At 39.7% G+C, this 26,477-nt stretch overlaps 1 protein-coding gene across 2 annotated transcripts in view; it reads right to left on the bottom strand.

The window, feature by feature from the left end:
- Positions 1-640: 640 nt before the first annotated feature.
- The window catches only part of LOC137276648 (PDF receptor-like), a 30,755-nt gene continuing 4,918 nt past the window's right edge, over positions 641-26,477 (bottom strand). The window contains exons 2-3 of one of the 2 annotated variants that reach the window (XM_067808263.1): positions 6,289-6,496; positions 641-3,239 (exon numbers count right to left, since the gene is read on the bottom strand). In XM_067808263.1, coding sequence (XP_067664364.1) covers positions 868-1,737 — 870 coding nt within the window. In that variant the 5' untranslated portion in view covers positions 1,738-3,239; positions 6,289-6,496 and the 3' untranslated portion in view covers positions 641-867. The remainder of the gene's footprint in view (positions 3,240-6,288; positions 6,497-26,477) is intronic. The other variant, XM_067808262.1, reaches the window with a different exon arrangement.

Genomic DNA, 26,477 nt, shown 5'->3' with positions numbered 1-26,477 from the left:
TAAATGAAACTTCCTATGAAATGGTAACGAAGAGTCTGCATCGTCTGTTTAGGTAGACTTGCCTCTTCGAAGGATAGAATTACTATACATCCATGGGGTCTGTGTTCAGTAGGTTTAGTGTGTCTCCCACTGAAAACGTATATAAAATATAACAACACGTGAATGTGTGGATACATGTTTATCTATCAGAATATCATGTCAGTGGGGTATATTTGGTTTTGTCGACCTTTCGTATCTATGTAGAGCTGTGCAAGATATAATGAACATCAAACGCATATTCTGCAGGCGTGTTTACCCGCTGGAAACAAGCGGTCGACCCTTCTGATCAAGACGAAGCGTTAGACAGTATCTTGCCTTGATCTGAGATACTTAAAGCAGGGTAAATACCATTAAAAGAGCAAGGGATATTGGATTTACAAGACTGATAAAATGCAAATGATGAAGTCAAGGAGGAAACCGGTGATGAAGAGAAACTAAATATGCATTAACATTGACAGCTGGTAATATCCCCTACTTTTCATTAATGACATAGATCATATATCATAGATCATCTCCCCGTTTATATATATATATATATATATATATATATATATATATATATATATATATATATATATATATATATATATAAACCCTTCCTTGTTCTGACACCAGAAATACTTGATACTGGGCGATTACACTCGTACGTTATGCACGATTAATAATGATTATATGCGGACAAAATGAAAATCCCATTTTGATGTTCCGCGTATACTAATACATCTAATGTAAGATGTTCATAAATAATAACACAATATTATTATATTAGGGCTATTGGGTAACATTTTCAAAACTGAATAATGAATATTGACCACTTATGTTCTTTTGTCATGTTGTAATCGGCGACTTCAGTGCATCTCTGACATCAGACTCGAGAAAACAAAAACAAATGGACACAACAAACCCTTTGCTGGACATAAGCATGGTTACCACATATGACCATGCTGCAAGGGACCGGATATCCAACTGCAACGGCGCATGCGCACTCACTATATACGTTACTTGTCCAACGCATATCCAAACGAACACACACATACACTGTCGCAGCTGGGCCCGTTTCCTTAGTACTTCGTCGATGTTGATAATTTCACGCTTTCTATCAAACAATTTCCACATTGTTATCATCAGAAAAAGTAATATGAGAAACAACAGTCCAAATTTCGGACCTTCAATAATCCAGATACTGGACATGGATAGATGACCATTCCAACACTTTCCTTTGTGAGTTAGCGCTAAAATCACAGTCCATGCAACAGTAGGGACACAGGAAAACATCCAACCAACCGCACATATTAAAGCCCGCCCCCGATTGCCATTATACCAAGGCTTAGTATTCCTCCATTGATACACAACCAGTACTAGCACCCAGGTAAGGCTGGTCAGACTTGTATACTTGGACAGAACTAACAAAGTCTCACAGAAAGCCGTGCTCTTGAAGAAGCACCGTATATCTGGCACTTTCATCTTCCTAGCTAGGTAGACTAAAGCTTGCTGAATGAGCGTCAGGAAGTCCTCGAACAGGAACGCCACCAGCAAGTGCTTCAACAACAACGTCCGTACGTTCTGAAGGCTGACGAAGGAAGAAAAAATGAACATGGCTAAAAGAACCGCCGTTACGGATATGCTCAGAAGTGAGATCCCAAGGATGTTGTTTCCTTTGTACAGACTTGCAACATATTCTGCTTCGTGCGTTTTCATCTTGCTGTAGACGGGGACTGAGGAGGTGACTTCAATATGGAAACGTTGTCAGGTCGTCTCAAACCCGTACCACGGACGCTGAACGTCCGTGTCCGGACAGTTGGTCAAGCATGTCGGGAACAGGTTGATATTAAGGCATTTTAGTTTTCAGGCTATCGATTATTCCTTCCTTTCGAATCTGCTTGAATGCGCTTTTTTGAATGAAAACACGTGTCCATTATGCGATCACTAAATCGTGAAGCGTGCTGTGGCCACATGTGCTGAATTCATGCACATCACATTATTAGTCCTTGACTGCTTGTGACATGATTAACGCATCCAGACACAGAAGAGATGGCACAAATCGATAACAGTATTGACAGTATCAAAATCATTGGCATGTCTGTCTTAAATTAACATCAGATATTGCCTTGGATACATTATGCAGACAGTAACGAACTTCATATTTTTAATAGTTTAACGTCAAGAGATGCACGAATACCTCTTCTATTTCTTTGCATATTATTTTAATAATACTCATGAATACAATCGGACACAAAAGTCCAGCATGATTAGAAATTTGAAACCACTCCATTGCTCCATGCAGGTTTAGTCACATCGTCCTTAATCATCTCTTTTTCAGGATGAGAGGCATTCGTTTTCTTTCCTTATCAAGTTGCTAATGTGCAATGGTTAAACTAATTTCTGTGCGACACATCACTGATATGTAGAGTAGATAGACAGTTTGAGACAATATCCTTGAAAGGGCGAAAAATCGAAATTGAGTTTCACGAAATAAATTATTCCTTTACACTGTTTATACGGTTAGAAATGTTCCACTTGACATGCTGATGTCCGTTTTCGACCACTGGGATCAATTCAGGACGATTACTTGTTCCAACAAAATTCGATCATGGACAAATTATCCTGTAACAATTTCGAAATGTAGTCACTTGATGCTTCTTGTCTGCAAGGTCAATTCGTCGTTCGTTTGTCACACTGATATGTCCCCGTTTAAATCAAATATAGATGGCATTGCAACAAAACGGCGTTCTTTTTTAGACATATCGGTTGAAATACTTGTTTGGACGACTATATTGCAGAACAGGATAGCTGGTGCACATATTCCTCGTATCGTCTTTCATTAGTTACAAGTTTATGACAAGTACGTTATCAGCCATGTTCCCACAGTAGGTTGACGCCATGGCTTAGTCTCTACGTTCAAGAATTTACCAAATAAGTTTCTGACATCAAAGTAGAGCAATATGACCGCTGTGGAAACACCGTTCACCCTGTAGACGTGTCATTAACCCTGGCGCCAGTTCTTCCAGTGGATCCCTCCGTGGCGTATTAAGACACAATTGCTGCATTTTGTTACTTCCGATTCCAGGATCAGTAATCCACAGCAATCCCTTTTCGTTAAGATAATTGATGTTCACTGCAAATCTCCTTGTCGCTATTTTGGGGACTATTTCTGCCTGCCGTTTTTCTGCTCTTCCGCTTTTACCATTTCATTTTGAATCCTGAAAGTACAGTGGAAAACATGAGCTAGGATCATATTCCCAAAACAACCTAAATTTAATACAGATACGTCGTTCTTAAAACAATTAGAGAACTGAATCTAACAAATGACATTTCCTACGTATGTAGACAATCACATTTATGGGTGATAATTTTAAAACTTTACACAGTGTGTACATTGAAACTGATTATCGATCTAAGCATGTTATGGGTCAGAAGAGTTGGTTCACAGTTTAACACTTTCGAAACACCATCCAAAGACTAGATCACGTCATAGATATGTACCTTAAACGTTTTACATATATTATTAAATGTCTTTGTTTTGTTTTTACGTTATACACACATTGAGACGCTGCTAAAACAAAACAATTTCATAATTTAATTAATTGATTTAATCTCGAATTTATCATCTGTAAAAAGATTAATGTCTGTTTGCTTTTTCGATTTGAAATCTGTCGTATGATGATTCGGACGTATGTTGAAACTGTTGAAACTTTAAATTTGATTTGTATCATTTAAAATGCACTGTTTCTGTTATAATAATTGTACATTCCCCTCAGGTCGCTGATACGCTTATAGAACCTGAAACCAAACAAAGACTTAATTTAATTAGCCAACATTTTTTTTATCTTTTTAACCAAGGAAACTGCTGCTGTTTGTGTATGTCTCTGGTTATATTCATGTTAAGCATTCAGACCATGTATAGTTATGAGTGAGTAGGTTTTGACGCTGGTTTAAGCAATATTCCTGAAATATGAATGATGACCGGGGACGCCAGATATGTGCTTCACAAATGTAGGAAATCGAGACCGGTTACACACACATAAACACACACACACACACACACACACACACACACACACACACACACACACACACACACACACTGTATGTATACACACACACTGTATATATGCACACACGCTATACACACACACACACACACACACACACACACACACATGGGACATACCTTTTGTAACTGATGCATCACATTTTAAAAAGCCCGTCACATATCTGCCTGAAAACGTTTTGATTGAGTCTCATGAGTCAGACATGTTAGATTGGACATCATAAGTTGTGAAATGTAAACTCCAAAGGCTGGAGGAGTTGGAAAACTGTGCAACATTGACAGAAAGTTTACTACTGTAGAGTTGAAATCACTCCTTCTGTCATACAGACTTATAGTGAGCGTGTTTTTCACTCTGACTCATAATGCACACATCTAAATTTGTTTCAAGTTCAGGCGGGTAAATCAATGGAGAGGAACTTGTCATTTGATGCTTATTGTGCGATGTTAGACACTCGATACACCTGACGCTTACGTTAAACTCCTTGGACAGTGACAACTTGCACAAAGAGATCGATGATCCCATACATGGACTTAACCTTGGACTTCATCCATTTATGCATATGGTCTTAGATGGTCATCACATTTTGTGAGCTGGTCTCTTTTAGCAAGCAATGAAAGGAAACGGGTGTCCTATAGCCAGTAAATAAATTTGTCCAAAAAATAAAGTTTTCACACTGCAAAATCGCCTCCCATAAATGGAACATATACAGATGAGTGAACTTAAATTAGGTAATGTATTTGGATTAAGTGGTTGGAGATCAATCTCCGAAATCTTTAAATTGACTCTTTTAATTTGAAAGTTTTCATGGAATTTAATCAAACTGGCTTTTATATGAATGAATGTGTATTAGCAAATTGAAACCTGAATGTTTCATGGGCATTCTTGATTCAATAAAATGTTTTCTGATGAATTAAACATCATAGTTGATGGATGTATTCCACAGTGGGAAACTATGCTGTTTCCGACATATGAAAACCCTGGGTACAGTGTGTAGTAGGTGCATTCATTCACACACCTGGAGGAAATGAATGGCCCTTGGATAAGTATTTCTTAGTATGTCATACTAAATCATGTACACCTTTACTACGTCTCTTACATAAATTGCACTGTATGCCATTAAGTATATTGTTGGTTTCTAAGTGCCAAACGTATCAAATGCTGATTATTTGCTTTTGCACACGCAGCTAGTTAGTGAAATTAATCGGTTAAATTTGAGGTTAAGGAAATGAAACAATTATAGCAGCACCCCAATGAAGAAGGAAATTCGACTGACATCCAAATACTACCAAAAATATTTAAGAGTTTTTTAGCACGATTCTCTAAGTGCTTCAGGGGTTGATACCATATGTTCCATTATAATCTTCCCCAGCAGAGGACTTAGGGATACATTGATGTTTAGTGCATCAGAAAACATTTTATGAGATTAAGAATGCCCATGAGATGTTAAGGTTTCAATTTGGTAACACACATAGTTGCATACAAAATACACTTTGGTTGTATTCCATGAAGGCCTTTAAATCAAGAGAGTCAGTTATAAGATTTAAGAGGTTAATCTCCCCCAAACTAAGTCCAACATATTACCAAATTTAGGTTCAGTTATCTGCGTGTTGTCTCATTTTTGGGACGGTACTTCAGTGGAACATTATTATGGAACTTTAATATGGAAAAAATACAAACCATTTTCATTTTATTTTTCTGTTTGAACAACGAAAACTTTAAACACATTCTGGTGAATTTACATACTTAAAATAAGGACCAATAAAATAAATCATCGAACGTCTAATTTTGCCGACTTAGCACGGGACCTGTGTTGCCAAAGGAAGGTATATCCTTTACGAACTTACACTCTGTAAGTAATGTGAATGGTTCAACTACTTAACATTTTTCTCAGATTCAGTCATCTATACTGCAAGTTTCTATCTTCAACAATAGGATAGAAATGCCAAAAAGGGACGGTAGCATAAATATCGCATTCTGCAGTGGGTCCAAATGATATTTTGATTTTGCCAACTCGACGAGAAACGTCTGATTGTGTCTACAATTATCTTTACTAACAATATATCTATATTAACTACGGAAGTTTCACTTCAATGAATATATTGAGATGTGCTTCTCTTACAGCCTACGTGTCTTTTCAGTACTTTGTGAAACCTCCTCGCCCTGCAATACGGCACTGAATGCGCCTAGGTACACTTACGTTCAAGGTTTGTTGGAAATTGTGTCAGCGTATCCCATTATTCGAGCACTTTCTTCTTAACATTCTCAATATTTCTCAATAAGTCCCTGTAGGTATATTCTGTCCTTCATTAGTCCCCACACATTCTCAATATGGTGAAGATCTGGGCTGGACCTGGGTCAGTCTAAAACTGTCCATCAACCGCAGTGTGTTTCGGGTCGTTATCATGCTGGAAAATATACATATCCTCATAAAGTGATCGGGCTGTTGGAAAGAGGCGATCATTTAACATGTCAACACATCGTTTCTTTGCCCAGTTTCGTGTGAAGATACACCAGTCACTATACGTGATGATATCGCACCCCACATGGGCGTTGGTAAAGAGGTTTCAGGGTATCTGTTCTCCACAATTTCACACAGTGTGGAAACAGTCAAACAGAACTTTCATCAGTAAAGAAACAGTACTCAAGCCTTGAATTTCATGAGCTCTACACCAGTATAAACGTCTTTCTTTTGGGACATCTTTCATCAATGTTGAGGGAATTCCGTGTCCTTTCACCCTGGTATATGTTAGTAATTCTAAAGATTTTCATTACACACCTAAGAACTGCCTTTAGCAATCATCTCATTTCAGATATTATCAACGCTTTCCAATCTTCCGCTAAAAAACAAACCTCACGTAAAGCTGCTAGTATTTATCATAGAATCGGTAACGCATGACAATTACTGAATCCCTCCTGATCAAAGAATAATGAAGATTGTGTGTTCAGTCAGGTATGCAGGAACTGTGCACTGAATTGCGGTCAAAATGTCAATGCATCCGGAAACTAATCAAAGCACATACCAAGCCTTGATATCAATACTGATTAAATTCATTGTGCGCAGCATCCATGTAAATTATGATCAATATACAAGGCACGGAACTTGATTAGGTATTTGAACTGTCACAATCCCGATCTTCATGACTTTTTTGCAGAGGGTTGGCTTTTCTTCCGTCCCCGAACCTCTTCTATAACAAAAGGCATCAGCAATCCCACATGGCAATAAATATTGCATGACAGATACGTCTACGCGACATGGATAACCATACTATTGAGGTCCCTGATTAATCTTTGTAACTTCAATATATTTCCTTTGAACATTAAAAAACAAGACTGGCGTAAATCTTAAGCATGTCGCTACATACCTGAAATAATCTTGAACGCTACGTTAAACCCAATTTTCCCGTCTTCATGCAATGAAATGTCATGTTCAGTACGTGGTTTTATCGCTACAACGTATTTACGTTTAGGAGTGAGTGTAGTCTTACGCCGCGCTCAGCAATATTCCAACTATATGGCGGCGGTCAGTAAATAATCGAGTCTGGACCAGACAATCCAGTGACCAACAACATGAGCATCGATCTGTACAATTGGGAACCGATGATATGTGTCAGCCAAGTCAGCGAGCCTGACCACCCGGTCCCATTAGTCGCCTCTTACGACAAGCATAATCGCCTTTTATGGCAAGCATGTGTTGCTGAAGGCCTATTCTATTCCGGACCTTCACGGTCATTTACGTCAAAGAAAAAGTGGACTGAAACAGTGATTCCCGAGAATCACAGATCTTGTACATGTACAGTGTACATGCATGGGGAAGTAGGGTAGCCAAGTGGTTCGGGCATTCACCAGTCACGCCAGAGGCCAGGCGTCTTTTCACCACATGGATATGATGTGTGAAGCTCAGTTTTTTCCCCGCCTTGATATTGCTGGAATATTGCTAAAAGCGTCTTAAAACATTACTCATCTTCTCACTTTAGATCTGAACCAGGGCAGTTGTGTGTTTTTGTTGTGTACATGATGTGTTTAATGAAAAGTTGATAACAGATGTAATGGTGACTGGCAGCACATGTTCGCGAATTGACCTGTCGCCCCATTGAACATGTTCGACCAAACCTTGTTAATAGTACAACTGTTTGTCGTGGTAATGATGGTTCAATAAGTGTACATGTTGGCAAGAGTGTAACTATGTGAAGTATGAAAGTGGTCATGGTTTTGCACTCCCCTCTGTCATAATATATGACTATAATAAAAACACGTGTGGCTATCCTAAACATACTGTTAATTCCGATTTCATCACAGTACAATTGTGAGTGAGTGAGTGAGTTAAAATCTAAAGTCACACCGGCAGTATTTCAGCCATGTAGTGACTTCATGAAAGTTGTAAATTAGTAAAGAAATATTAATGAAAAGATACTGTCCGGAAAGGACTGTGAAATAACTAGTTTATCACAGATTTACACATAAACTAGCATTTAACCCCAGAACACTACTTCTATCTTCAACAATACAATATAAAAATGGATTACAGGTCGCCAACAGCAGAAGGTAGATCACCATTCAAGTAACCATGGGAACTGGTATTATTGTGATGGCACAATGATTCATTCTTCAGATTAGTAGTGTTTCTATCATATAGGTGTGACACTGCGCATATTCGGACGACTTTTTGATTAGAGTATTAAAGAAACAATATACGTTCCTTTAGACAGATGTACACATATATTGTGAGATGAAACGTTTTTGCAGAAATAGCAATCTGCAAGCAGTTAACCAGAATGAGTGGCCCTAATTTCCCGATACGTTTGCAATATCTAGGGGCCGCCACAATGTATCTAAAGAAGTTGAAATTCTGAAAATTGATAGCCCAAGAGACACACATGTGGGTACTTGGTGTTGATAAGCGGGACCTCACTCCCTAAATAGTTTCTATCCGAATTTTGACGTATTTCAAGATGGATTTGCTTTAAAATCCGCGTATTTCCGGAAGTAAAGTACATAACATAAGAAAACGTTGAACGTACTACATGTAGCTTCGCCCTTTTTTACATTCGTCACTTTTCCTTCGGGATAAAAATTTATATCGTATGATGTGTTTATCATAAATATTATGTTTGAAGTATAATGTTGTAACACACAAAACGTTCGTATCATAATAGGTATAAAGCAAGATAAACTGTGGCTGCCGCATTACAAAAACACCCCGAAGTTGTCAACAACGTCTAGCAGACTGACTTCTCGAAGCAGTAACCTACAATTTGTCATTCAAAGACGTAATCGACCAATCGACCAATCTGTTTCTGCTGCTGTAAATGCGCCTGACCATCCACTCATTATTGCGAGAACTGGGCCACACGAACCTACGGCACTTCGATAATGTATGTAATTTACTCAAGGACAGTTCTGACTTTGACAACACATACTTTGACATACGTTCGAGTATAGGCCATCAGTGGTCATCAACATATACCGAGGGAAATGGTCACGTTAACGAGTGCATTATAACCGGCTCTGTTGGACGGAAGAGATGAAATTTGAAAATTTGAAGATTTGATCTATATCACGTAGATTTGATCTATATTCAGCTGTTTTCATTAATTGTCTCCAGATGTAATGATAAAATTACGTTTTTCTCTATTTTTACTGTTTGAATCTACATCAATTCCGAACTTTCTAGAAACGAGAACTATATAAAATCACTCTCTTTCTCAGCGAAATGTCTAAACATTTTAAATTATAATGCAATATACATGCCGTTTGTAGCATCAAATGTTTTACCTGCAATGAAATTATTTGTCTGTCCCACATCTGAATATTTACCTACCACCATCAGGTGTCGACACAATATATGACATTCATGCATATGAGTAAGTGAGTTCAAACTGAAAGTCACTTTGGCAATATTGCAGCCATATCGTGACAAAAACAGTTCTTTTATCTATACTGTGTGATGCTCTACTATAAAACTAGTATACCACAGTTAGAGATTTAAAACCTAAAATTATATGCTATATAGGAAAAGAAAAAAAATAGATCACCAGCAACTGATGCTTGATCACCACAGTTCCAGTTCCTTTGCTACCTACATGGACCCTAGCTAGGTTTGCATCTACTCTTCAGCGAATGTACTGATACTTAGTCAGAATTTATACCAACATATATCCTTACGGGCTTCACACATTGTATCCATATTGGAAACTGAACCCGACTATGGTGTGATGAGCGAATGCTTTAACCACTAGGCTACCACCGGGTCGGTGAAACCGAGTGTGAGACATCATATCCACGCCCATGTGCTTCAAGGTTGATATCGTTTTATTACATAACCTTGACATTGCTCAAACATAGAGGGTCACGCAGTATCATGCTGTAACCTTTTTCATTAACAGTCAAACTTGATCGAGATTAATATTTTATGGACCAAACTTCGCTTTGCATTTTAACTGAATGTTACACCTATAGGCCTAATTTAATTACAAAAAACTGTACCAATACTATTTGCTGTGCACAGACACAAATTGATTGGGGTTCCTATAAAAATGAAGCACCTGACCTTTTTGAGATTTTCAATCTTATCTAATGTAAGAACTCAAGCAGGGTAAAATGAAGTTTTTAAAAATATTTGTTAACCGTTGAATACCCCGGTCATTCAATCGCGTTTATTTGGCATGGTTTCCTAAAATTACGAATAAGCGTACACGGCTGCACGAAGTAATCAGTCAAACCGCACCTTCCTGTCGCAAACTCACTGGAAAACTCTTTAGAAGTGCCTGACATAGCTTGACATTTCAAAATTTGTAGCCCCAAACATCCCAGTTGTGAACAATAACGTTCCATGTTGATGTCTGGTGTGAAGCAGCGTGCAGATCACGACTCTCTTTACTGACTCGGATGGTGACCTTGCCTTTCGTTTGAAGCTGCCACCGAGTCAATATGCGAGTAGACTCACTGATTTTCACTTCTTCGTCTTCTTTAGTATATGGTCTTGCAGTATTTTTGGCAAGCGCTATGATTTCCCTCTTCAAATTGGAAATTGTACGGACAGGATGTAAAGTCAGCTGATAGAGCAAGGACATAGAGCCGTGTTGATTGTACTGCGAGGAAACCAGCGGGGTGAAGAAGATTCAAGGAGTGGAGCTGACCCACTTTAAAGTTTTCTTAAGTAATTCTGTTCACTGACAACCATGGGTTTGAATCACCATCAGTTGAAGGTATTCTTGAATACAAATCTTGAGCCCTGCTGTGTCACGTTGCTCGCGTAGTGGTAGATAGCGATGTTCACGCTGGTGCCTTCACCTTCCCAATCTTGAGCCCTGCTGTGTCACGTTGCTCGCGTAGTGGTAGATAGCGATGTTCACGCTGGTGCCTTCACCTTCCCAATCTTGAGCCCTGCTGTGTCACGTTGCTCGCGTAGTGGTAGATAGCGATGTTCACGCTGGTGCCTTCACCTTCCCAATCTTGAGCCCTGCTGTGTCACGTTGCTCGCGTAGTGGTAGATAGCGATGTTCACGCTGGTGCCTTCACCTTCCCAATCTTGAGCCCTGCTGTGTCACGTTGCTCGCGTAGTGGTAGATAGCGATGTTCACGCTGGTGCCTTCACCTTCCCAATCTTGAGCCCTGCTGTGTCACGTTGCTCGCGTAGTGGTAGATAGCGATGTTCACGCTGGTGCCTTCACCTTCCCAATCTTGAGCCCTGCTGTGTCACGTTGCTCGCGTAGTGGTAGATAGCGATGTTCACGCTGGTGCCTTCACCTTCCCAATCTTGAGCCCTGCTGTGTCACGTTGCTCGCGTAGTGGTAGATAGCGATGTTCACGCTGGTGCCTTCACCTTCCCAATCTTGAGCCCTGCTGTGTCACGTTGCTCGCGTAGTGGTAGATAGCGATGTTCACGCTGGTGCCTTCACCTTCCCAATCTTGAGCCCTGCTGTGTCACGTTGCTCGCGTAGTGGTAGATAGCGATGTTCACGCTGGTGCCTTCACCTTCTCAACATTCGATGAATTCACTTTTGAAAAAAAGCTACTCGTAATGCAGTCAATATATTCTGTTGCACATATTTTCAGTTTCGATGTTTTGGCATTTTTTCATGAAATATGAAATGCCATACGTTAATATAAATGACCACTATATGGCATAGCATACCAATACATGATTTGGTTTTGATGAAACTATGCTTGCTATAAATGTACCAGTGTTTAGAAAGGATGGAGGATACAAATTAGAGATACGTAATAATGAATTTTGTACATTGTATTTGACAAATAAATGATCGAGAGGTTTAACTGTTACGGTGTTCTTAACTCTTATTTCTTCTTTATTCTTGTCTTTGGTCCTGTGTCTTACTTTTACGACACTACTAAACTGACTTTAGTAACAATAAACATACTGTTTGATATGCGTGGTTGCATTATTTATCAGCTGATATTTTGTTATATATGTAGTGCCATGTCTGTCTTTGGCCTGATAAACACAATCACAAACTACATTCCTGCAACTTGGGTCAGGGCAATATCCTTCTTCTAATCTGACTGTCACACCCATGGAGATGATGACAGCAGTGTTGACGGCTGACAGCACACGTCCAAGAAGAGAATGGGTACGTATGGCTTCACGAAGGTAACGGGAGACTGACTCTTCAGCCTCTGCTGCTACGTTGTGGGCTAGACGCTTCAATAAGACGCAGTAAGTCATAGTATAACATTCTGGAAATCCACAATTTCTTTGGGTATTTTCTCTGGCATTATTTTGCTTGTACACCGTGCCTAATGAGTGCTGGTATCGATTTGTCAATTCCATGTTGTCTTGTATCTGTTGTTTACTTTCATGTGCCTCGATTGAAGAAGCTCAAACGAAACTGTTTTCCACACACAAACAAAATGCTGCCCTGTTTATCTATTCATCTATCTATTTTGTTTGCTATTAAGTACATACTAGTCGTCTATGTACTTACACGTATGTAAGCTACAGCGCTCAGCCGTAAAGATTTGGAGAGTTTACTTTAGTTTTTAGCATCATTCCAGCAATTTGACGACAGGGGGACACCACAAATGGGCTTCACACATTGTACCTATGTGGGTCATGGGTGAGACGAGCAAACGTTTTAACCACCCCACTACCCCGGTTTTGACAGTAGGTCGGTGATGGAATATAGTTGAAAATGATGAAGCATGGTAAAAATGTGTATCCATGAAGAGAATATTTCAGTATATTGAGACAATATTCATTATTCCTTTGGAGAATACAATGTAGGTTTCAATCAGCTGTTCAGTCAGATGACCTCTTCCCGGGCAGCACCAAGTGTGTGTAGAGAGGTCGGCTTCATCCTTTGGCTAATTATGAATGGTCTGTCCACTCACTCTAACACATTTTGCTCTGCGAAGCTCATCTCCAGTTTGAGATGCACTTTGACAACGGTTTCGTGACACAGTTGTTCTGCTGAAACGGTCATGTGTACCATCTGTCACTCTTGGTCGACCAGACCATCAGTGTTATTTGTCTGACGATGTTGAATTATTAATATACACGTATTGTGAATATATTGTCACAAATATTTCCAATTTCAGACTTATAGTTTATGTGTATGCTGGTTGTGAGAATGCGGAAACTTTGCATACACACGTTCACACAGACATACACTCATTCTCACGCAGACACACGTTCATGCAGACATCTGCGCACGCTCACATAGACATACACACGCTCACGCAGACATACACGCTGTCACATATACACGCACGCTCATACAGACGTACACGCTCACACAAACATAAACCCTCGCACAGACATACATGCACGCTCACGCAAACAAACACGCTCACGCAGATATACAAACACGCTTAAACAGACATACACGCTCATACATATATACACGCACGCTTAGGCAGACATACACACTCACGCAGACATACACGCTCACGCAAACATACAAGCTCAGGCAGACATACACGCTCGGCAGACATACACGCTCACGCAGACATACATGCTCACACAGACACACACAGACATACATGCATGATCACGCAGACATACACGGACGTTCAGGCAGACATACACACACGCTCACACAGACATACACACACGCTCACACAGATATACAAGCGCACACAGGCACACACTCAAATCCATGTGTCCAAGTGACATATAAGCACAATTACATAGTAAAGAACTCACAGATACTCACATACCATTACACACACATACTCACACATACTCTGAGGCCCGGGAATATCCGGGTAAGAATATTAATGGAACCCATGGCTGAGTAACGGTATCGACTGGTCAGACTTGCTGACTTGGTTGACACTTGTCATAACGTGTTCATGCTGTTGATCACTGGATTGTCTGATCCAGACTCGGCTATTTACAGATCGCCGTCATACAGTGTTAAACAACAACCAAACCAAACCAAACCAACACATACACTGGAAACATAGATTACAAATTATGACACACACCGACAAGGACATTCACAGGTACAAACACACCCTCGCATACATGTGCACACTTTTGTAAGTATATACAGCTTAGGACATTTATCCATCCTGTATCTCGAACATGAGTTTGGCTGGCACGTGTCCTCACTGTAAAGATCACCTTCGTGCTGTGTTAATCACAGGGGCTGAAGAAATATTCCATCAACTTACTTTTTCAAGTATCGTCCATCAATGTATGGTTAGGGCAGTCTGATTGAGGGTTCAGTGGGTAATGAATGTGAAAGAAATTAACCCATTTAAGCAAAACATAGCACGAATTACAATGAAAATACAATGTTAATTATACTGGGATTTAACCACGTCTAAACGCCCTACAGGAGTGATATGCACTCATCTTCAACTTGTGCCGCGGAACACACGCTGATCTTCGTTGGGTAACAGGAATCGGGCGCTTTTAGACAGAACACATTTTTCAGTACGACTAAGGAAAAAGCGTTATCTTGTCAAACGAAATTGCTTCTTGGCATCTTGGTTAATGCATATATGTATTTTTCTCGACCAGGTCACAAATTGCCTCAGTGTGTCCTTGGAATTGTATCATTAAAGATAGACCGCCGTGAGTCTTACATGCAAAGCTTAGTTATATATGTGTCTCTGCACGCTCGAGACAGAAAGCCGTGCATGATGACACCGTGTGTTCCGCTGTTTGCATTTCAGATATAAGTTAGTAGCATTTATCTACCATCATATCCAAGTTTTCATTTTCGCTGCTTCACCAGTGGTCTATGCTAAACATACACTGTTGAGCAAAAGCAGAAGATATACATTCAGTGCTCGAAATAGTCTTTGGCCCGCTACTCCGGGGCTAGTAAAATCAAATCGGTCCAGTAAATCGCCAAAGTCATTGGCGGGAATGGCTAGTGAATTTGCATGGGGTCTTTCGGAGTGATAACGTATTAAGTTATATTACAGTTTTGAATCGTGAAAGATAATAGATTATTTTGTGGGCTAACATTCAAGCATAGCTCGCCCGACTGCTGGCAAAATTTGGAAGCTATTTTGCGCACAGTATACAGTGGTATACGGTATAAAGATGATACACTATGTTTTATGATAACCTATGAGCTGCGGATATTATTATTGACCTTTTCAGCTTACGTCGGCAGTATTTACGTTACTGTTTGCAGTCTGCAACCTCTTTATAGCGTTGGCATCAAATTGGCGTTTTAGTACCGGACTGGACTGAAACAGTTTTACTCGAAATGGACTGTCTTACAATTTTTTCAGGCCCACTTAATCAATGTGCATTTGTCGCACCGCACTGTCTCTGTGTAAGCCACACCTCACATGATGTGAGTGGAATAACACTGGTCACATGGTTTCATCTAAAACCAACATTCGCGCCTCAATTATTTATCATTGCTGTGTGATTGTGACAGTTCTTTACATGCCTCCAGCATCAGAATATAGAGGTGTTTGGCTTCATACCTAAATAACAGAAGACAGATCTTAACAGATAAAGCTGTAGTTGAGGTGGAAACAAATGCGCGCGCGCACACACACACACACACATACTCAAACAGAAACACTTATTCTTCGGAAATAGATAATAACATGGTAGTTCTCTCAGCATATATGTTTCCATTTTATTCTAGCCGTAAGACTAAGTACTCGAGTGATTGATAGTGCGAGCAACTGTCCAGGCACTTGGGACTCACTCACTCTGTGTGTAGTTGTCCAATGCAGCTAGATGGCTGTAGACGTTCCTTCGATTCATGTTGACACGGTGTGATAAAACGAAACGCCTGCTCAGAACTACTACATACCTTATCACTCACGTCTGTGAGGATTATATACAAGTATCCATTAGTCCAAATGAATTGAGACGAAAACCAGGTACTATCTTTAATTACACCTATTTGTGTGTGGAAGAGAGTCATTGAAGTCCACGGGGATCGCTGACCTGCTGATTGGAAGTCAGGAACCTTTGAACAAATACCTACAGTTATGAAGAATTCTACCAAAGTAATCAGAATACTAATATATAAATGGTCGGCATTTACCTCCTTTGTTAGAGATCAACAAGAAGAATGCAAGTGTCCAAACAGAATATGCATCGCCTAGATCAAAATACAAGTGGATATATGTTACTAAACCCTGACCCAGCTCACATGTGGTGATGTAGCTTGACGACTGTCTTTATCGAGGAAAGTATCTGGGCCAACACACATCTGGTGATGTAGTTTGACAACTGTCTTCATCGAAGAAAGTATCTGAGCCAACACACATGTGGTGATGTAGCTTGACGACTGTCTTTATCGAGGAAAGTATCTGAGCCAACACACATCTGATGATGTAGTTTGACAACTGTCTTTATCGAGGAAAGTATCTGAGCCAACACACATGTGGTGATGTAGCTTGACGACTGTCTTTATCGAGGAAAGTATCTGAGCCAACACACATCTGATGATGTAGTCTGACAACTGTCTTTATCTAGGAAAGTATCTGAGCCAACACACATCTGATGATGTAGCTTGACGACTGTCTTTATCGAGGAATGCATCTGGGCCAACACACATATGATCATGTAGTTTGACGACTGTCTTTATCGAGGAAAGTATCTGAGCCAACACACATATGGTGATGTAGTTTGACGACTGTCTGTATCGAAGAATGCATCTGGGCCAACACACATGTGGCGATGTAGTTTGACGACTGTCTTTATCGAGGAATGCATCTGGGCCAACACACATCTGGTGATGTAGTTTGACAACTGTCTTCATCGAAGAAAGTATCTGAGCCAACACACATGTGGTGATGTAGTTTGACAACTGTCTTTATCGAGGAAAGCATCTGGGCCAACACACATGTGGTGATGTAGTTTGACAACTGTCTTTATCGAGGAAAGTATCTGAGCCAACACACATGTGGTGATGTAGCTTGACGACTCTCTATCGAGGAATGCACCTGGGCCAACACACATGTGGTGATGTAGATTAACAACTGTCTTTATCGAGGAATGCACATGGGCCAAGACATAAGGTGATGTAGCTTGACAACTGTCTTTATCGAGGAATGCACCTGGGTCAACACACATGTGGCGATGTAGCTTGACAACTGTCTTTATCGAGGAATGCACCTGAGCCAACACACGTGGTGATGTAGCCTGACAACTGTCTTTATCGAGGAATGCACCTGGGCCAACACACATGGTGATGTAGCTTGACAACTGTCTTTATCGAGGAATGCACCTGGGCCAACACACATGTGGTGATGTAGCTTGACAACTGTCTTTATCGAGGAAAGTATCTGAGCCAACACACATGTGATGATGTAGCTTGACGACTGTCTTTATCGAGGAAAGTATCTGGGCCAACACACATCTGGTGATGTAGTTTGACAACTGTCTTTATCGAAGAAAGTATCTGAGCCAACACACATGTGGTGATGTAGCTTGACGACTGTCTTTATCGAGGAAAGTATCTGAGCCAACACACATGTGGTGATGTAGTTTGACAACTGTCTTTATCGAGGAAAGTATCTGAGCCAACACACATGTGGTGATGTAGCTTGACGACTGTCTTTATCTAGGAAAGTATCTGAGCCAACACACATCTGATGATGTAGCTTGACGACTGTCTTTATCGAGGAATGCATCTGGGCCAACACACATATGATCATGTAGTTTGACAACTGTCTTTATCGAGGAAAGTATCTGAGCCAACACACATATGGTGATGTAGCTGGACGACTGTCTGTATCGAAGAATGCATCTGGGCCAACACACATGTGGCGATGTAGTTTGACAACTGTCTTTATCGAGGAATGCATCTGGGCCAACACACATGTGGTGATGTAGTTTGACAACTGTCTTTATCGAGGAAAGCATCTGGGCCAACACACATGTGGTGATGTAGTTTGACAACTGTCTTTATCGAGGAAAGTATCTGAGCCAACACACATGTGGTGATGTAGCTTGACAGTTGTCTGTATCGGGGAATGTAACACGACCATATTACAGGTAACCAGTCAATATCTCGATGTGCTAGTATAAAAAACCACACAGTTTCTACATCTTTATCTTATCACACAGTACTTGCAAAACCCATCTACATGTAGAACGTCACTGAACTCTAAGGGTAATTGCTTCTGACCATTAAAGACAGTGTATTGATCAGCATATCATGCCTTGCCTTGCTCTCTCCCCACACCTTAATTCAAGCCCGTGTTTTCTGGATATGTTCAATGGAGTCTTCCCGTCTTGTTATTAACCCACATTTTCATATCTTGAAGGAAAATGTTATACTACTAAACTAAATACAGTATTGTACAGTATTGACGTCCCTAATGAGTAGGTAACACAGGTCACAGAATGCGGCGATGGTCGGATCGGATGTAATTAGGTACCAAAGGGCGATAACTTTCAAAGCAGATGGTCTCAATAAAATTAATGAATGCTTCTAGCAAGTCTTCTCGTCCTGAGCAAAGAGAAATGCCCGAATGTACGAGAAAGCGTGATAAAAGAGCCCACGACATCTTCGACAGGTCTTGAGGTCTTCTTAAACCATTACACCATAGAACCATTATCATCATCTTCTCATCTTATGGACATGTAATTCATGGGGATATATGTCATTGGTACTAGTCAAAGATTGTTGAGGATCAATATATCGAAAACTTCCAACAACTGATTTAAATATCCCTGTACAGAATGCTTATTTAAGCTCTATAAGACCTCAATTGCAAGATGAACGAACAGAGGTATTCATGTGCGAACATGATGCGCACGAGGTACGTAAAAGCCTCCTCGTGCCGACGGAAAATGAAGGCAGATGTGTAGGCATGTAAACGGTTTCAAAAGTCTTTCATATATGCCAAAGTGTGATCAGCAGGGAATGGAATTAGAAACATATGTTTGTATCAGCTACACAGTACCCAGCAACATGCAGGTGGTCGACAGTGTTCAACCACACAGCGGCAAGACAGGTTTCTGCAGTAACGATCATGACTGTATGCCCTCCACCATACTCAGTTATGACAGTAATGTCAACAAGGTAAGACCGTAAACAGGTATGGTCTGAAGATCATCATTTTATCTAGATGACATGCGAGATAAGTTCTAGACCTCACAGATGGTCGCCCGCGAGTGTGGCATAAATAAGGAGGACGAGTTCATGTAGCCCAATGTAACAGCTATTGGAGGGTTTCTATCAGCATTTCGGATCTGAGGATCATGTAGCATGCACATACTGTAATATTCTATTTCAATGTCGAATGAAATCTTAGTTGAGTTAATTACATTTGGATCAGCTGAACTGGTCACGTGTAATTACTTCTCAATAAAATTAATATTACAATTCAGCGAGTCCTATCAAAAAGGACTACCTGTACCAGTTCAGAATGACCATTTACAGCTGTACCCCTTTCTGTTTATTATTTTTGCACAGGACATCTTGTTTATGTTCACACATATTCAGGATCACTTATGTTAGCATATCCTAAACCGGAAAAAATAAACTATGACTGCCCATTCTGATGATCAAGGGATTACATTTGGCAGTTACTGATCATCTCATTTCAAAGTGAAGCCTTCCTCCTGGCAAGTTTGGATTCGCACAGTATGCACTTCGGGTTTTCGAGTTATACCTCAATTTAGAAGGAACAATACAGTCTAACCTTAATCATCCATACAAAATCCACACATGTCCACAAACAAAAAAGATCATATATCGCATTCCATGTGGGGACCCCCGTTTCGAATTACAAAATCATGATTTATTCATATTTACATCAGAAACAAGGACCAAAACGATATGTTATTTTGATTTTGCTCCATTTGTAGCCGTTTAGGAGCGGTTATGGGAAAAGTGGATCATCTTGAAGAAAAAACTAATGTATTCTGATTGTTTTGGGAGTGAAAACAAACCTTATAAAAAGTAGTTATTAATTGTTGTAGTTTAGATATTGGGCCAATAACACGTTTCCTGCAAGCAAAAACAACAGAGTAAAACTTAGTGATAGAGAACATCAAAACAGATTCGATCATGTGTAATAGTCACAAAATTTAACAGCTTGTCATTAAAACGTTTCTTACTTTTCCATATATATGATCATGTATTGATAAATGAAATGTAAAGAAAGGTAATTATTGGATCGGTATTCTTGATGTTGTGAAATAAAAATGAAGCATTCAGCACTGCATGACAACTTCTTGTTTGCTGGTTTAGGAAGGTGGATGAAACCTTGTCATCTTCACGGAAGACCAGAATTCCACGTCACTACTCCAGCACCTCAACACCCAACATTCTCGAATCAAGTTCACTATGGAGACAGAGAAGAACACGCAGCAACCTATCTAGATCGCCTTACGTCTAGAGACTCCTGCGAGAAGAACTTCAACCAGCCATCTAAAACCAAGTCCTTTGTCATCGTCATCTCAATCCTGACCAAGCATGCCAAGAACAGCAGCCGTGATCTTGAACATGAGCTTGATCATTTACAGCACGTCTTCACGAACCTCAACCACTAACTTAGTAAATCTCAGTCACACTTAAGCCCGAATCCAAGCCTTTCTCTGAGCTAATGGCCGTAACCCGTCCTCCAAATCGCAGACATATATATAATAGTATTAAGTCTCACCTCATATGAAAGTCCAGATATATACAAAATTATAATATACATAAATTGAGCCACCCTCAAGGGTTACTATTATGTACGTGACATATACGTGTATGATAAAAGTAACAATGTAGAATTACCCGTATAAATGCTGTTTTCCTTTTTGAAGTATACAAAAGCAGGTTTTGACTGTAACATAAACATGTTCTTTGAAATGTAAACCATTTTTTTCATTATCACGTAAATCTAGCGAGCTGGGATAACTGAAACACATATGGCCATATAAACCTCCACGTAAACCATCGTACAGAGGGCATTCCAACAGCACATGGCGTTCATCCTCAATCTTATCATTGCACTGGAAACCCACCCCTTAATTTACATTCATATTTGAATATCTGCGTTTCCAACTATAGAGGCGCAGTACCGAATCTAAGCTTGGGAAGGGCAGATAGATAGGAGCGTGTTTGCATAATTACATAGCTTTTGAAACCATACATACTTTTAAATATTTTATGCCTTCGCAACTTGTTGCTACCCACTCTGCCTTCTTGTTTATACAACTGTCCATGAGACTCAGGCACATACTTTCCCATACAAATATCCTGCATCCATTCACATACTATCTTCAAACTCCACAAGGTAGGTCCATTCTTTTACGCGGCGACCAGACCTTCGAATCGTACCGTTTTGTATAAGTAGAGTACTGCATATCTTTGACTGCCTTATACCTGCAAATAAGAAGTCCTAATGCTCCGCTAGCAGACTTAACCGATGTGTTCGCCAGAGCGTTATCATGTAAATATTCAGTGGCCAATAGACCCAAATAATTGTAACAATTCACATCATCTACAATAGCACTACCACCATTAAAGACAGCACATGTTCTTTTGACACATACGGTCCTAATATGGGCAATTTTGATTATTTTCATTATTTATACGAATGTCATTATCTATACACTAGGTCCAAGATTTTCGAAGCTGTCTGAGCTCTAAGAGGGACTTACGTTAACGTTAATGTTTACCAGTTATCACTATCTTCGCGCTTAGAGAGCTTCGAAAATCTAAGCCCAGACATTTACGATCCCAGTAGACTGTTGAAATCATCTGCAGAATCTGCCAGTAAAACTAGATCATCAGCATATGTTAAAGCTGCAATCGCATGAATGCCAATCCCAACCTCTCCAAGTTTATCAATTAGATCATTAATGAAAAAGTTAAACGGAATTGGAGAAAGTAAACAACCTTGCTTCAGGGACCGATTTACACAATGTAAAAAATACCACTAACACGAAACAATACATACAAAGACTGACGAGCTGAAACATTTTACCATTTACACAAATAATTCTCACTTTCTCCCATACCACACATCTATTAATACATCCATATACCTTCTTGAAGTCTACAGCAGCAAAGGTTTCCTTCTGGTTACATTTTCTTGTTTCAATGATGAGACAAATAGAATGGATATGATCTGTGAAATAATATAGGTGAAACATCCCGACCTATTGACATTCACATGAAGAACAAAACCTCAACAGCCAAGACACACAACAAATCAACAACAAAAACATTCTACCCACCTCATTCAATCTGACAAAGGTGAAATCCTATCCACCAAGAATCGGGACTTCACAAGAAAATGTTTGAAAGACATCGAGACCAAAGGTAATACATACCGCCGGACTATGAAGAATTAACCACGCTATAGACTCCATCAAAGCACCCTATAATCTTGTTTTCATTACGACTACTGAAGCCCCGCCCACTTGATCATTGGCTTCATTACCTGTATTATTTGTTGTTCTTAGATTCCAACTGGCATCATGCCATTATGTTCCACGTGTTGTCCAATCACTTGCTATTCTAACGTTAATCTGCTGTTTTCCATAGCATACCATGTGTATAGACTTCTCGTCGTTATTTGTAGTCTCTTTAAGCTTGATAATGGTGTAAGATTCTACATCGAAACGTCGCTCTATGCATCAAATAGGAAGTGCCTCATCATCCATCAAGTCGAATGCCTCATTCAAGTCATCAAGTTTGAATGCTGACACGCGTTTCATCATATTAAGCGGCTAATATAATGAACATTGTTCTCAGGCCATAATCGTGCATGATATAAAAGTATGACACAACTTATCAAGTCGTAGAGGGTGATATATTTTCAAAATGACCACATAAAAATTCATAAGCCAGTCGGGGCAGTGACTTCGGAGATTTACTGTCCCGATTGGATTTTTACTAACCACGGTCTAGCTGACCAGTGGCTATTTCGCACACTGGTAGTCTATCTACAGCTTTCATTCCAGCACTGGCAGTCGAAAACAAGACCAGTTGGTATGAATTCCAGTCGGATCGGCAGCCAAAGCGCAGTCGGTCGGGCGATGAGAAACACAGAAATAAATAGTGTTGCCCTGAGATTCCAGCATGGATCCGCGATGGATTGACTGGTCCAACTCCACTATTTTCTAGATCAGGTTCATCGTGCCCGTCAACCATGATGGTCGCACATTAAATGTGTGGAAAAAAACAACCAGTTCTTTGCGCCAGGTTCGATTGCTAGCAGGCTATCATTATGAGGTTTGGCTGCTGCAGCATTAAAAAAACTAAATGAAAACTTAACACAGAAATTATTCACACAGTAGTGCCGAGATTGAATTAGCAGAAAACTTATAGCAATGCATTCAATGAGCTTTAGAACCGATTAATCTTACTGGCGAGTTCTGAACACACACACACACACACACACACACACACAAACACACACACACACACACACACACGCACACACATACATAAACACACACACGTGTGCTGGAATATCATAATATATATATATATAAAACTTGATAGCCTATGATAAATGAAAATATAAATATACTTAGAATTTTGAAATTAATGTCAATTTTGTAAATTAAGTGGACATAAAATACCTAGAAATAGATTTTAAATGCAAGGCATATTTGCAAATATCATGTACGATTATGTTATGCCTTACAACATAATTACTCGATCCTATTTCCCCTACTAAGTTATCATATGTCAAGCAGCAAACTAAAAGGCCGATATCCCACATGCACAGTCACGAACATGTGGCATCAATATCATGACAATAAATACCCTCATTAGAAAGCCTGACCACTGCTTCCTAGAAGCTTCATTTCCTGCGGCTGGTATAGAAGCTGCTGTAGGGGATCAGGTCTCCCGGACATCTCTCTACATATCATACATAGAGACAAAGAGTGGTTGCCAGGCAGGATGTCACAGGAAGGTCATCCGCTAAAGGACTCATTAAGCGATAAACGTAAAGTTCCGTATGCTTGGCTGCGTGTTCCATGTATCAGCCAAAGTATTCCTGACATGCAACAGTTTTGAAATTATGTCTGTTCCTACTGCAGCATTGTTCAAATAACTTTGAATTGAGTTTATCGATGTCGTAAGAAATGTTTGATAGAACTTAGTACATGCATTACTGATGATGGTATGTGCATTCTGTAAATTCAGAATACTGTTGAACAATCGGAAGGTAAATGCATACAGGAACGAGGGACAAATGTACGACCAAAACATCTGTTGTGAACATTGCATGGATCTAAAACATCGAAAATGAAGTTCTCATACCATTTTCCTGTCCAAAATATTCTGCACTCCGAATGAAATATTTACCTTTGTTAACCTCTGTTGTGCCAAACAAATCTAACTTCATGAAACACAACTGACAAACAATCAAGTTAGTTTCTTTATTTATTAAGCATACATTCATTGCACGCAGTTCCTACTTATTAGTACTGTTTATTATATCAAATCAAGGAGACAAAATAATCAGATGTCCTGGTGTACCTGTACCTTGGGTCATATGAGCTGCAATAAACTAGTCTATGGCCATGAATAATTTTACAGTATCAGTTTTTACATTAACTGAAAGACATATCAGCTCATGATATACACAGTTTGTACAATTGACTCTGATGTCGGTAGAGATTTCTTTTATGAATGTGGAAGGGGTTTTATCGTGTCTATCTATAATATATCGGAACACCAGCCATAGCTCACAGAAGAGGAAAGAAGATGACAATTTGTTGAGAGGTAACTGACCAGATGGCACGTGACGTGGACGCCCAATTACATCCGACCTATACCAAAACGGTCATTTCTATATGCACATGTTATTTGAATACATCTTTTCAACGACACTGTAAAGACGTTATGACATACGTTAAATTTCGCTTCAGTACATGTCCAAGTTCTACTCATAGCGCCTATAATTATCTACTTTAAAGCGCAAACACCTATCGATCGAAATGACAATTTCGTACGGATAATCCTGCTGAGAGAATAATTACAGGTACTCAGAAACCGAATCTGATTTGCTGTGTTAACACCACGGCATCCCTATAAAATGGCATATCCAGTAATTGTCCCCATGAACACTCCAGTACAAGCAGTGTGATACATCAATCATTGGCTTCAGGTGAGCTACAGAGCCTAAACGTTTGACGGTTTGAGATATGAATATGAGATGTAGCAACATTTAACATCAATAAGCCTAGAAGATAACGGATCATAATTTCCATGGCTTGCAAGACTTTAGGCTATGAACTATATTGGTGTCGCTGAAAGGTATTTCCAAAATTAACCTGTCATGTATAATTGCATGTTTGACATATATAATTAAGCAATGATTAGTATTACTAGTGAAGTGAATTACAATATGAATGCTATCAATGGTGTAAGTCGTATGTTATCAAGGCTAAAACGCGTTAATATCACTTCTAAAGAGAGTAAGTTAGTGACAGTAGGACAGTTTGGGGTGCGACATAAAGCACTCCGTAAACGTCGTTCACGACTTTGTTGAATTCCATGACATGGTGTCCGCTGACTGTAATACTGACGACAAATCACGAGTACCCTCGTTGACTGACTAATCCACCAGTCTCAGACACACGCTTACTGCTTTGAGAAAAATATATACATATTAACAATTACTAGTATTATGTTGCTAAATCTCCATCAAACTTGGGAGCACATTTTCGTTTAGCTGCAGGTTATGAAACATTGGGGAGGTCGAAGCAAAGAACAACCACCAGTTACCATCATGTCCCGTGTAGCTGTACCAATATGACATACATCACTCAGGCGTCAACTCCAGACCGAATCCTCTACACTGCGGAGAGGTTACCTCGAGAACTTAGGATGAAAGGACCGCAGATATATGTAATAAAAGAAAGCATTTGTCATGTTTTTGTCAAAAACCGTTTTTCAAAGATCTAATCCCTATATAAAATAGTTCACACTTTGATGGTGTCGTATTAGATATTCTGTGGATATGACCACA

The sequence above is a fragment of the Haliotis asinina genome, chromosome 3 (assembly GCF_037392515.1).
Source record: "Haliotis asinina isolate JCU_RB_2024 chromosome 3, JCU_Hal_asi_v2, whole genome shotgun sequence".
Lineage (NCBI taxonomy): Eukaryota > Metazoa > Mollusca > Gastropoda > Lepetellida > Haliotidae > Haliotis > Haliotis asinina.
Note: the sequence above shows the minus strand (reverse complement) of the source record. Positions and strands in the feature narration are given on the sequence as shown.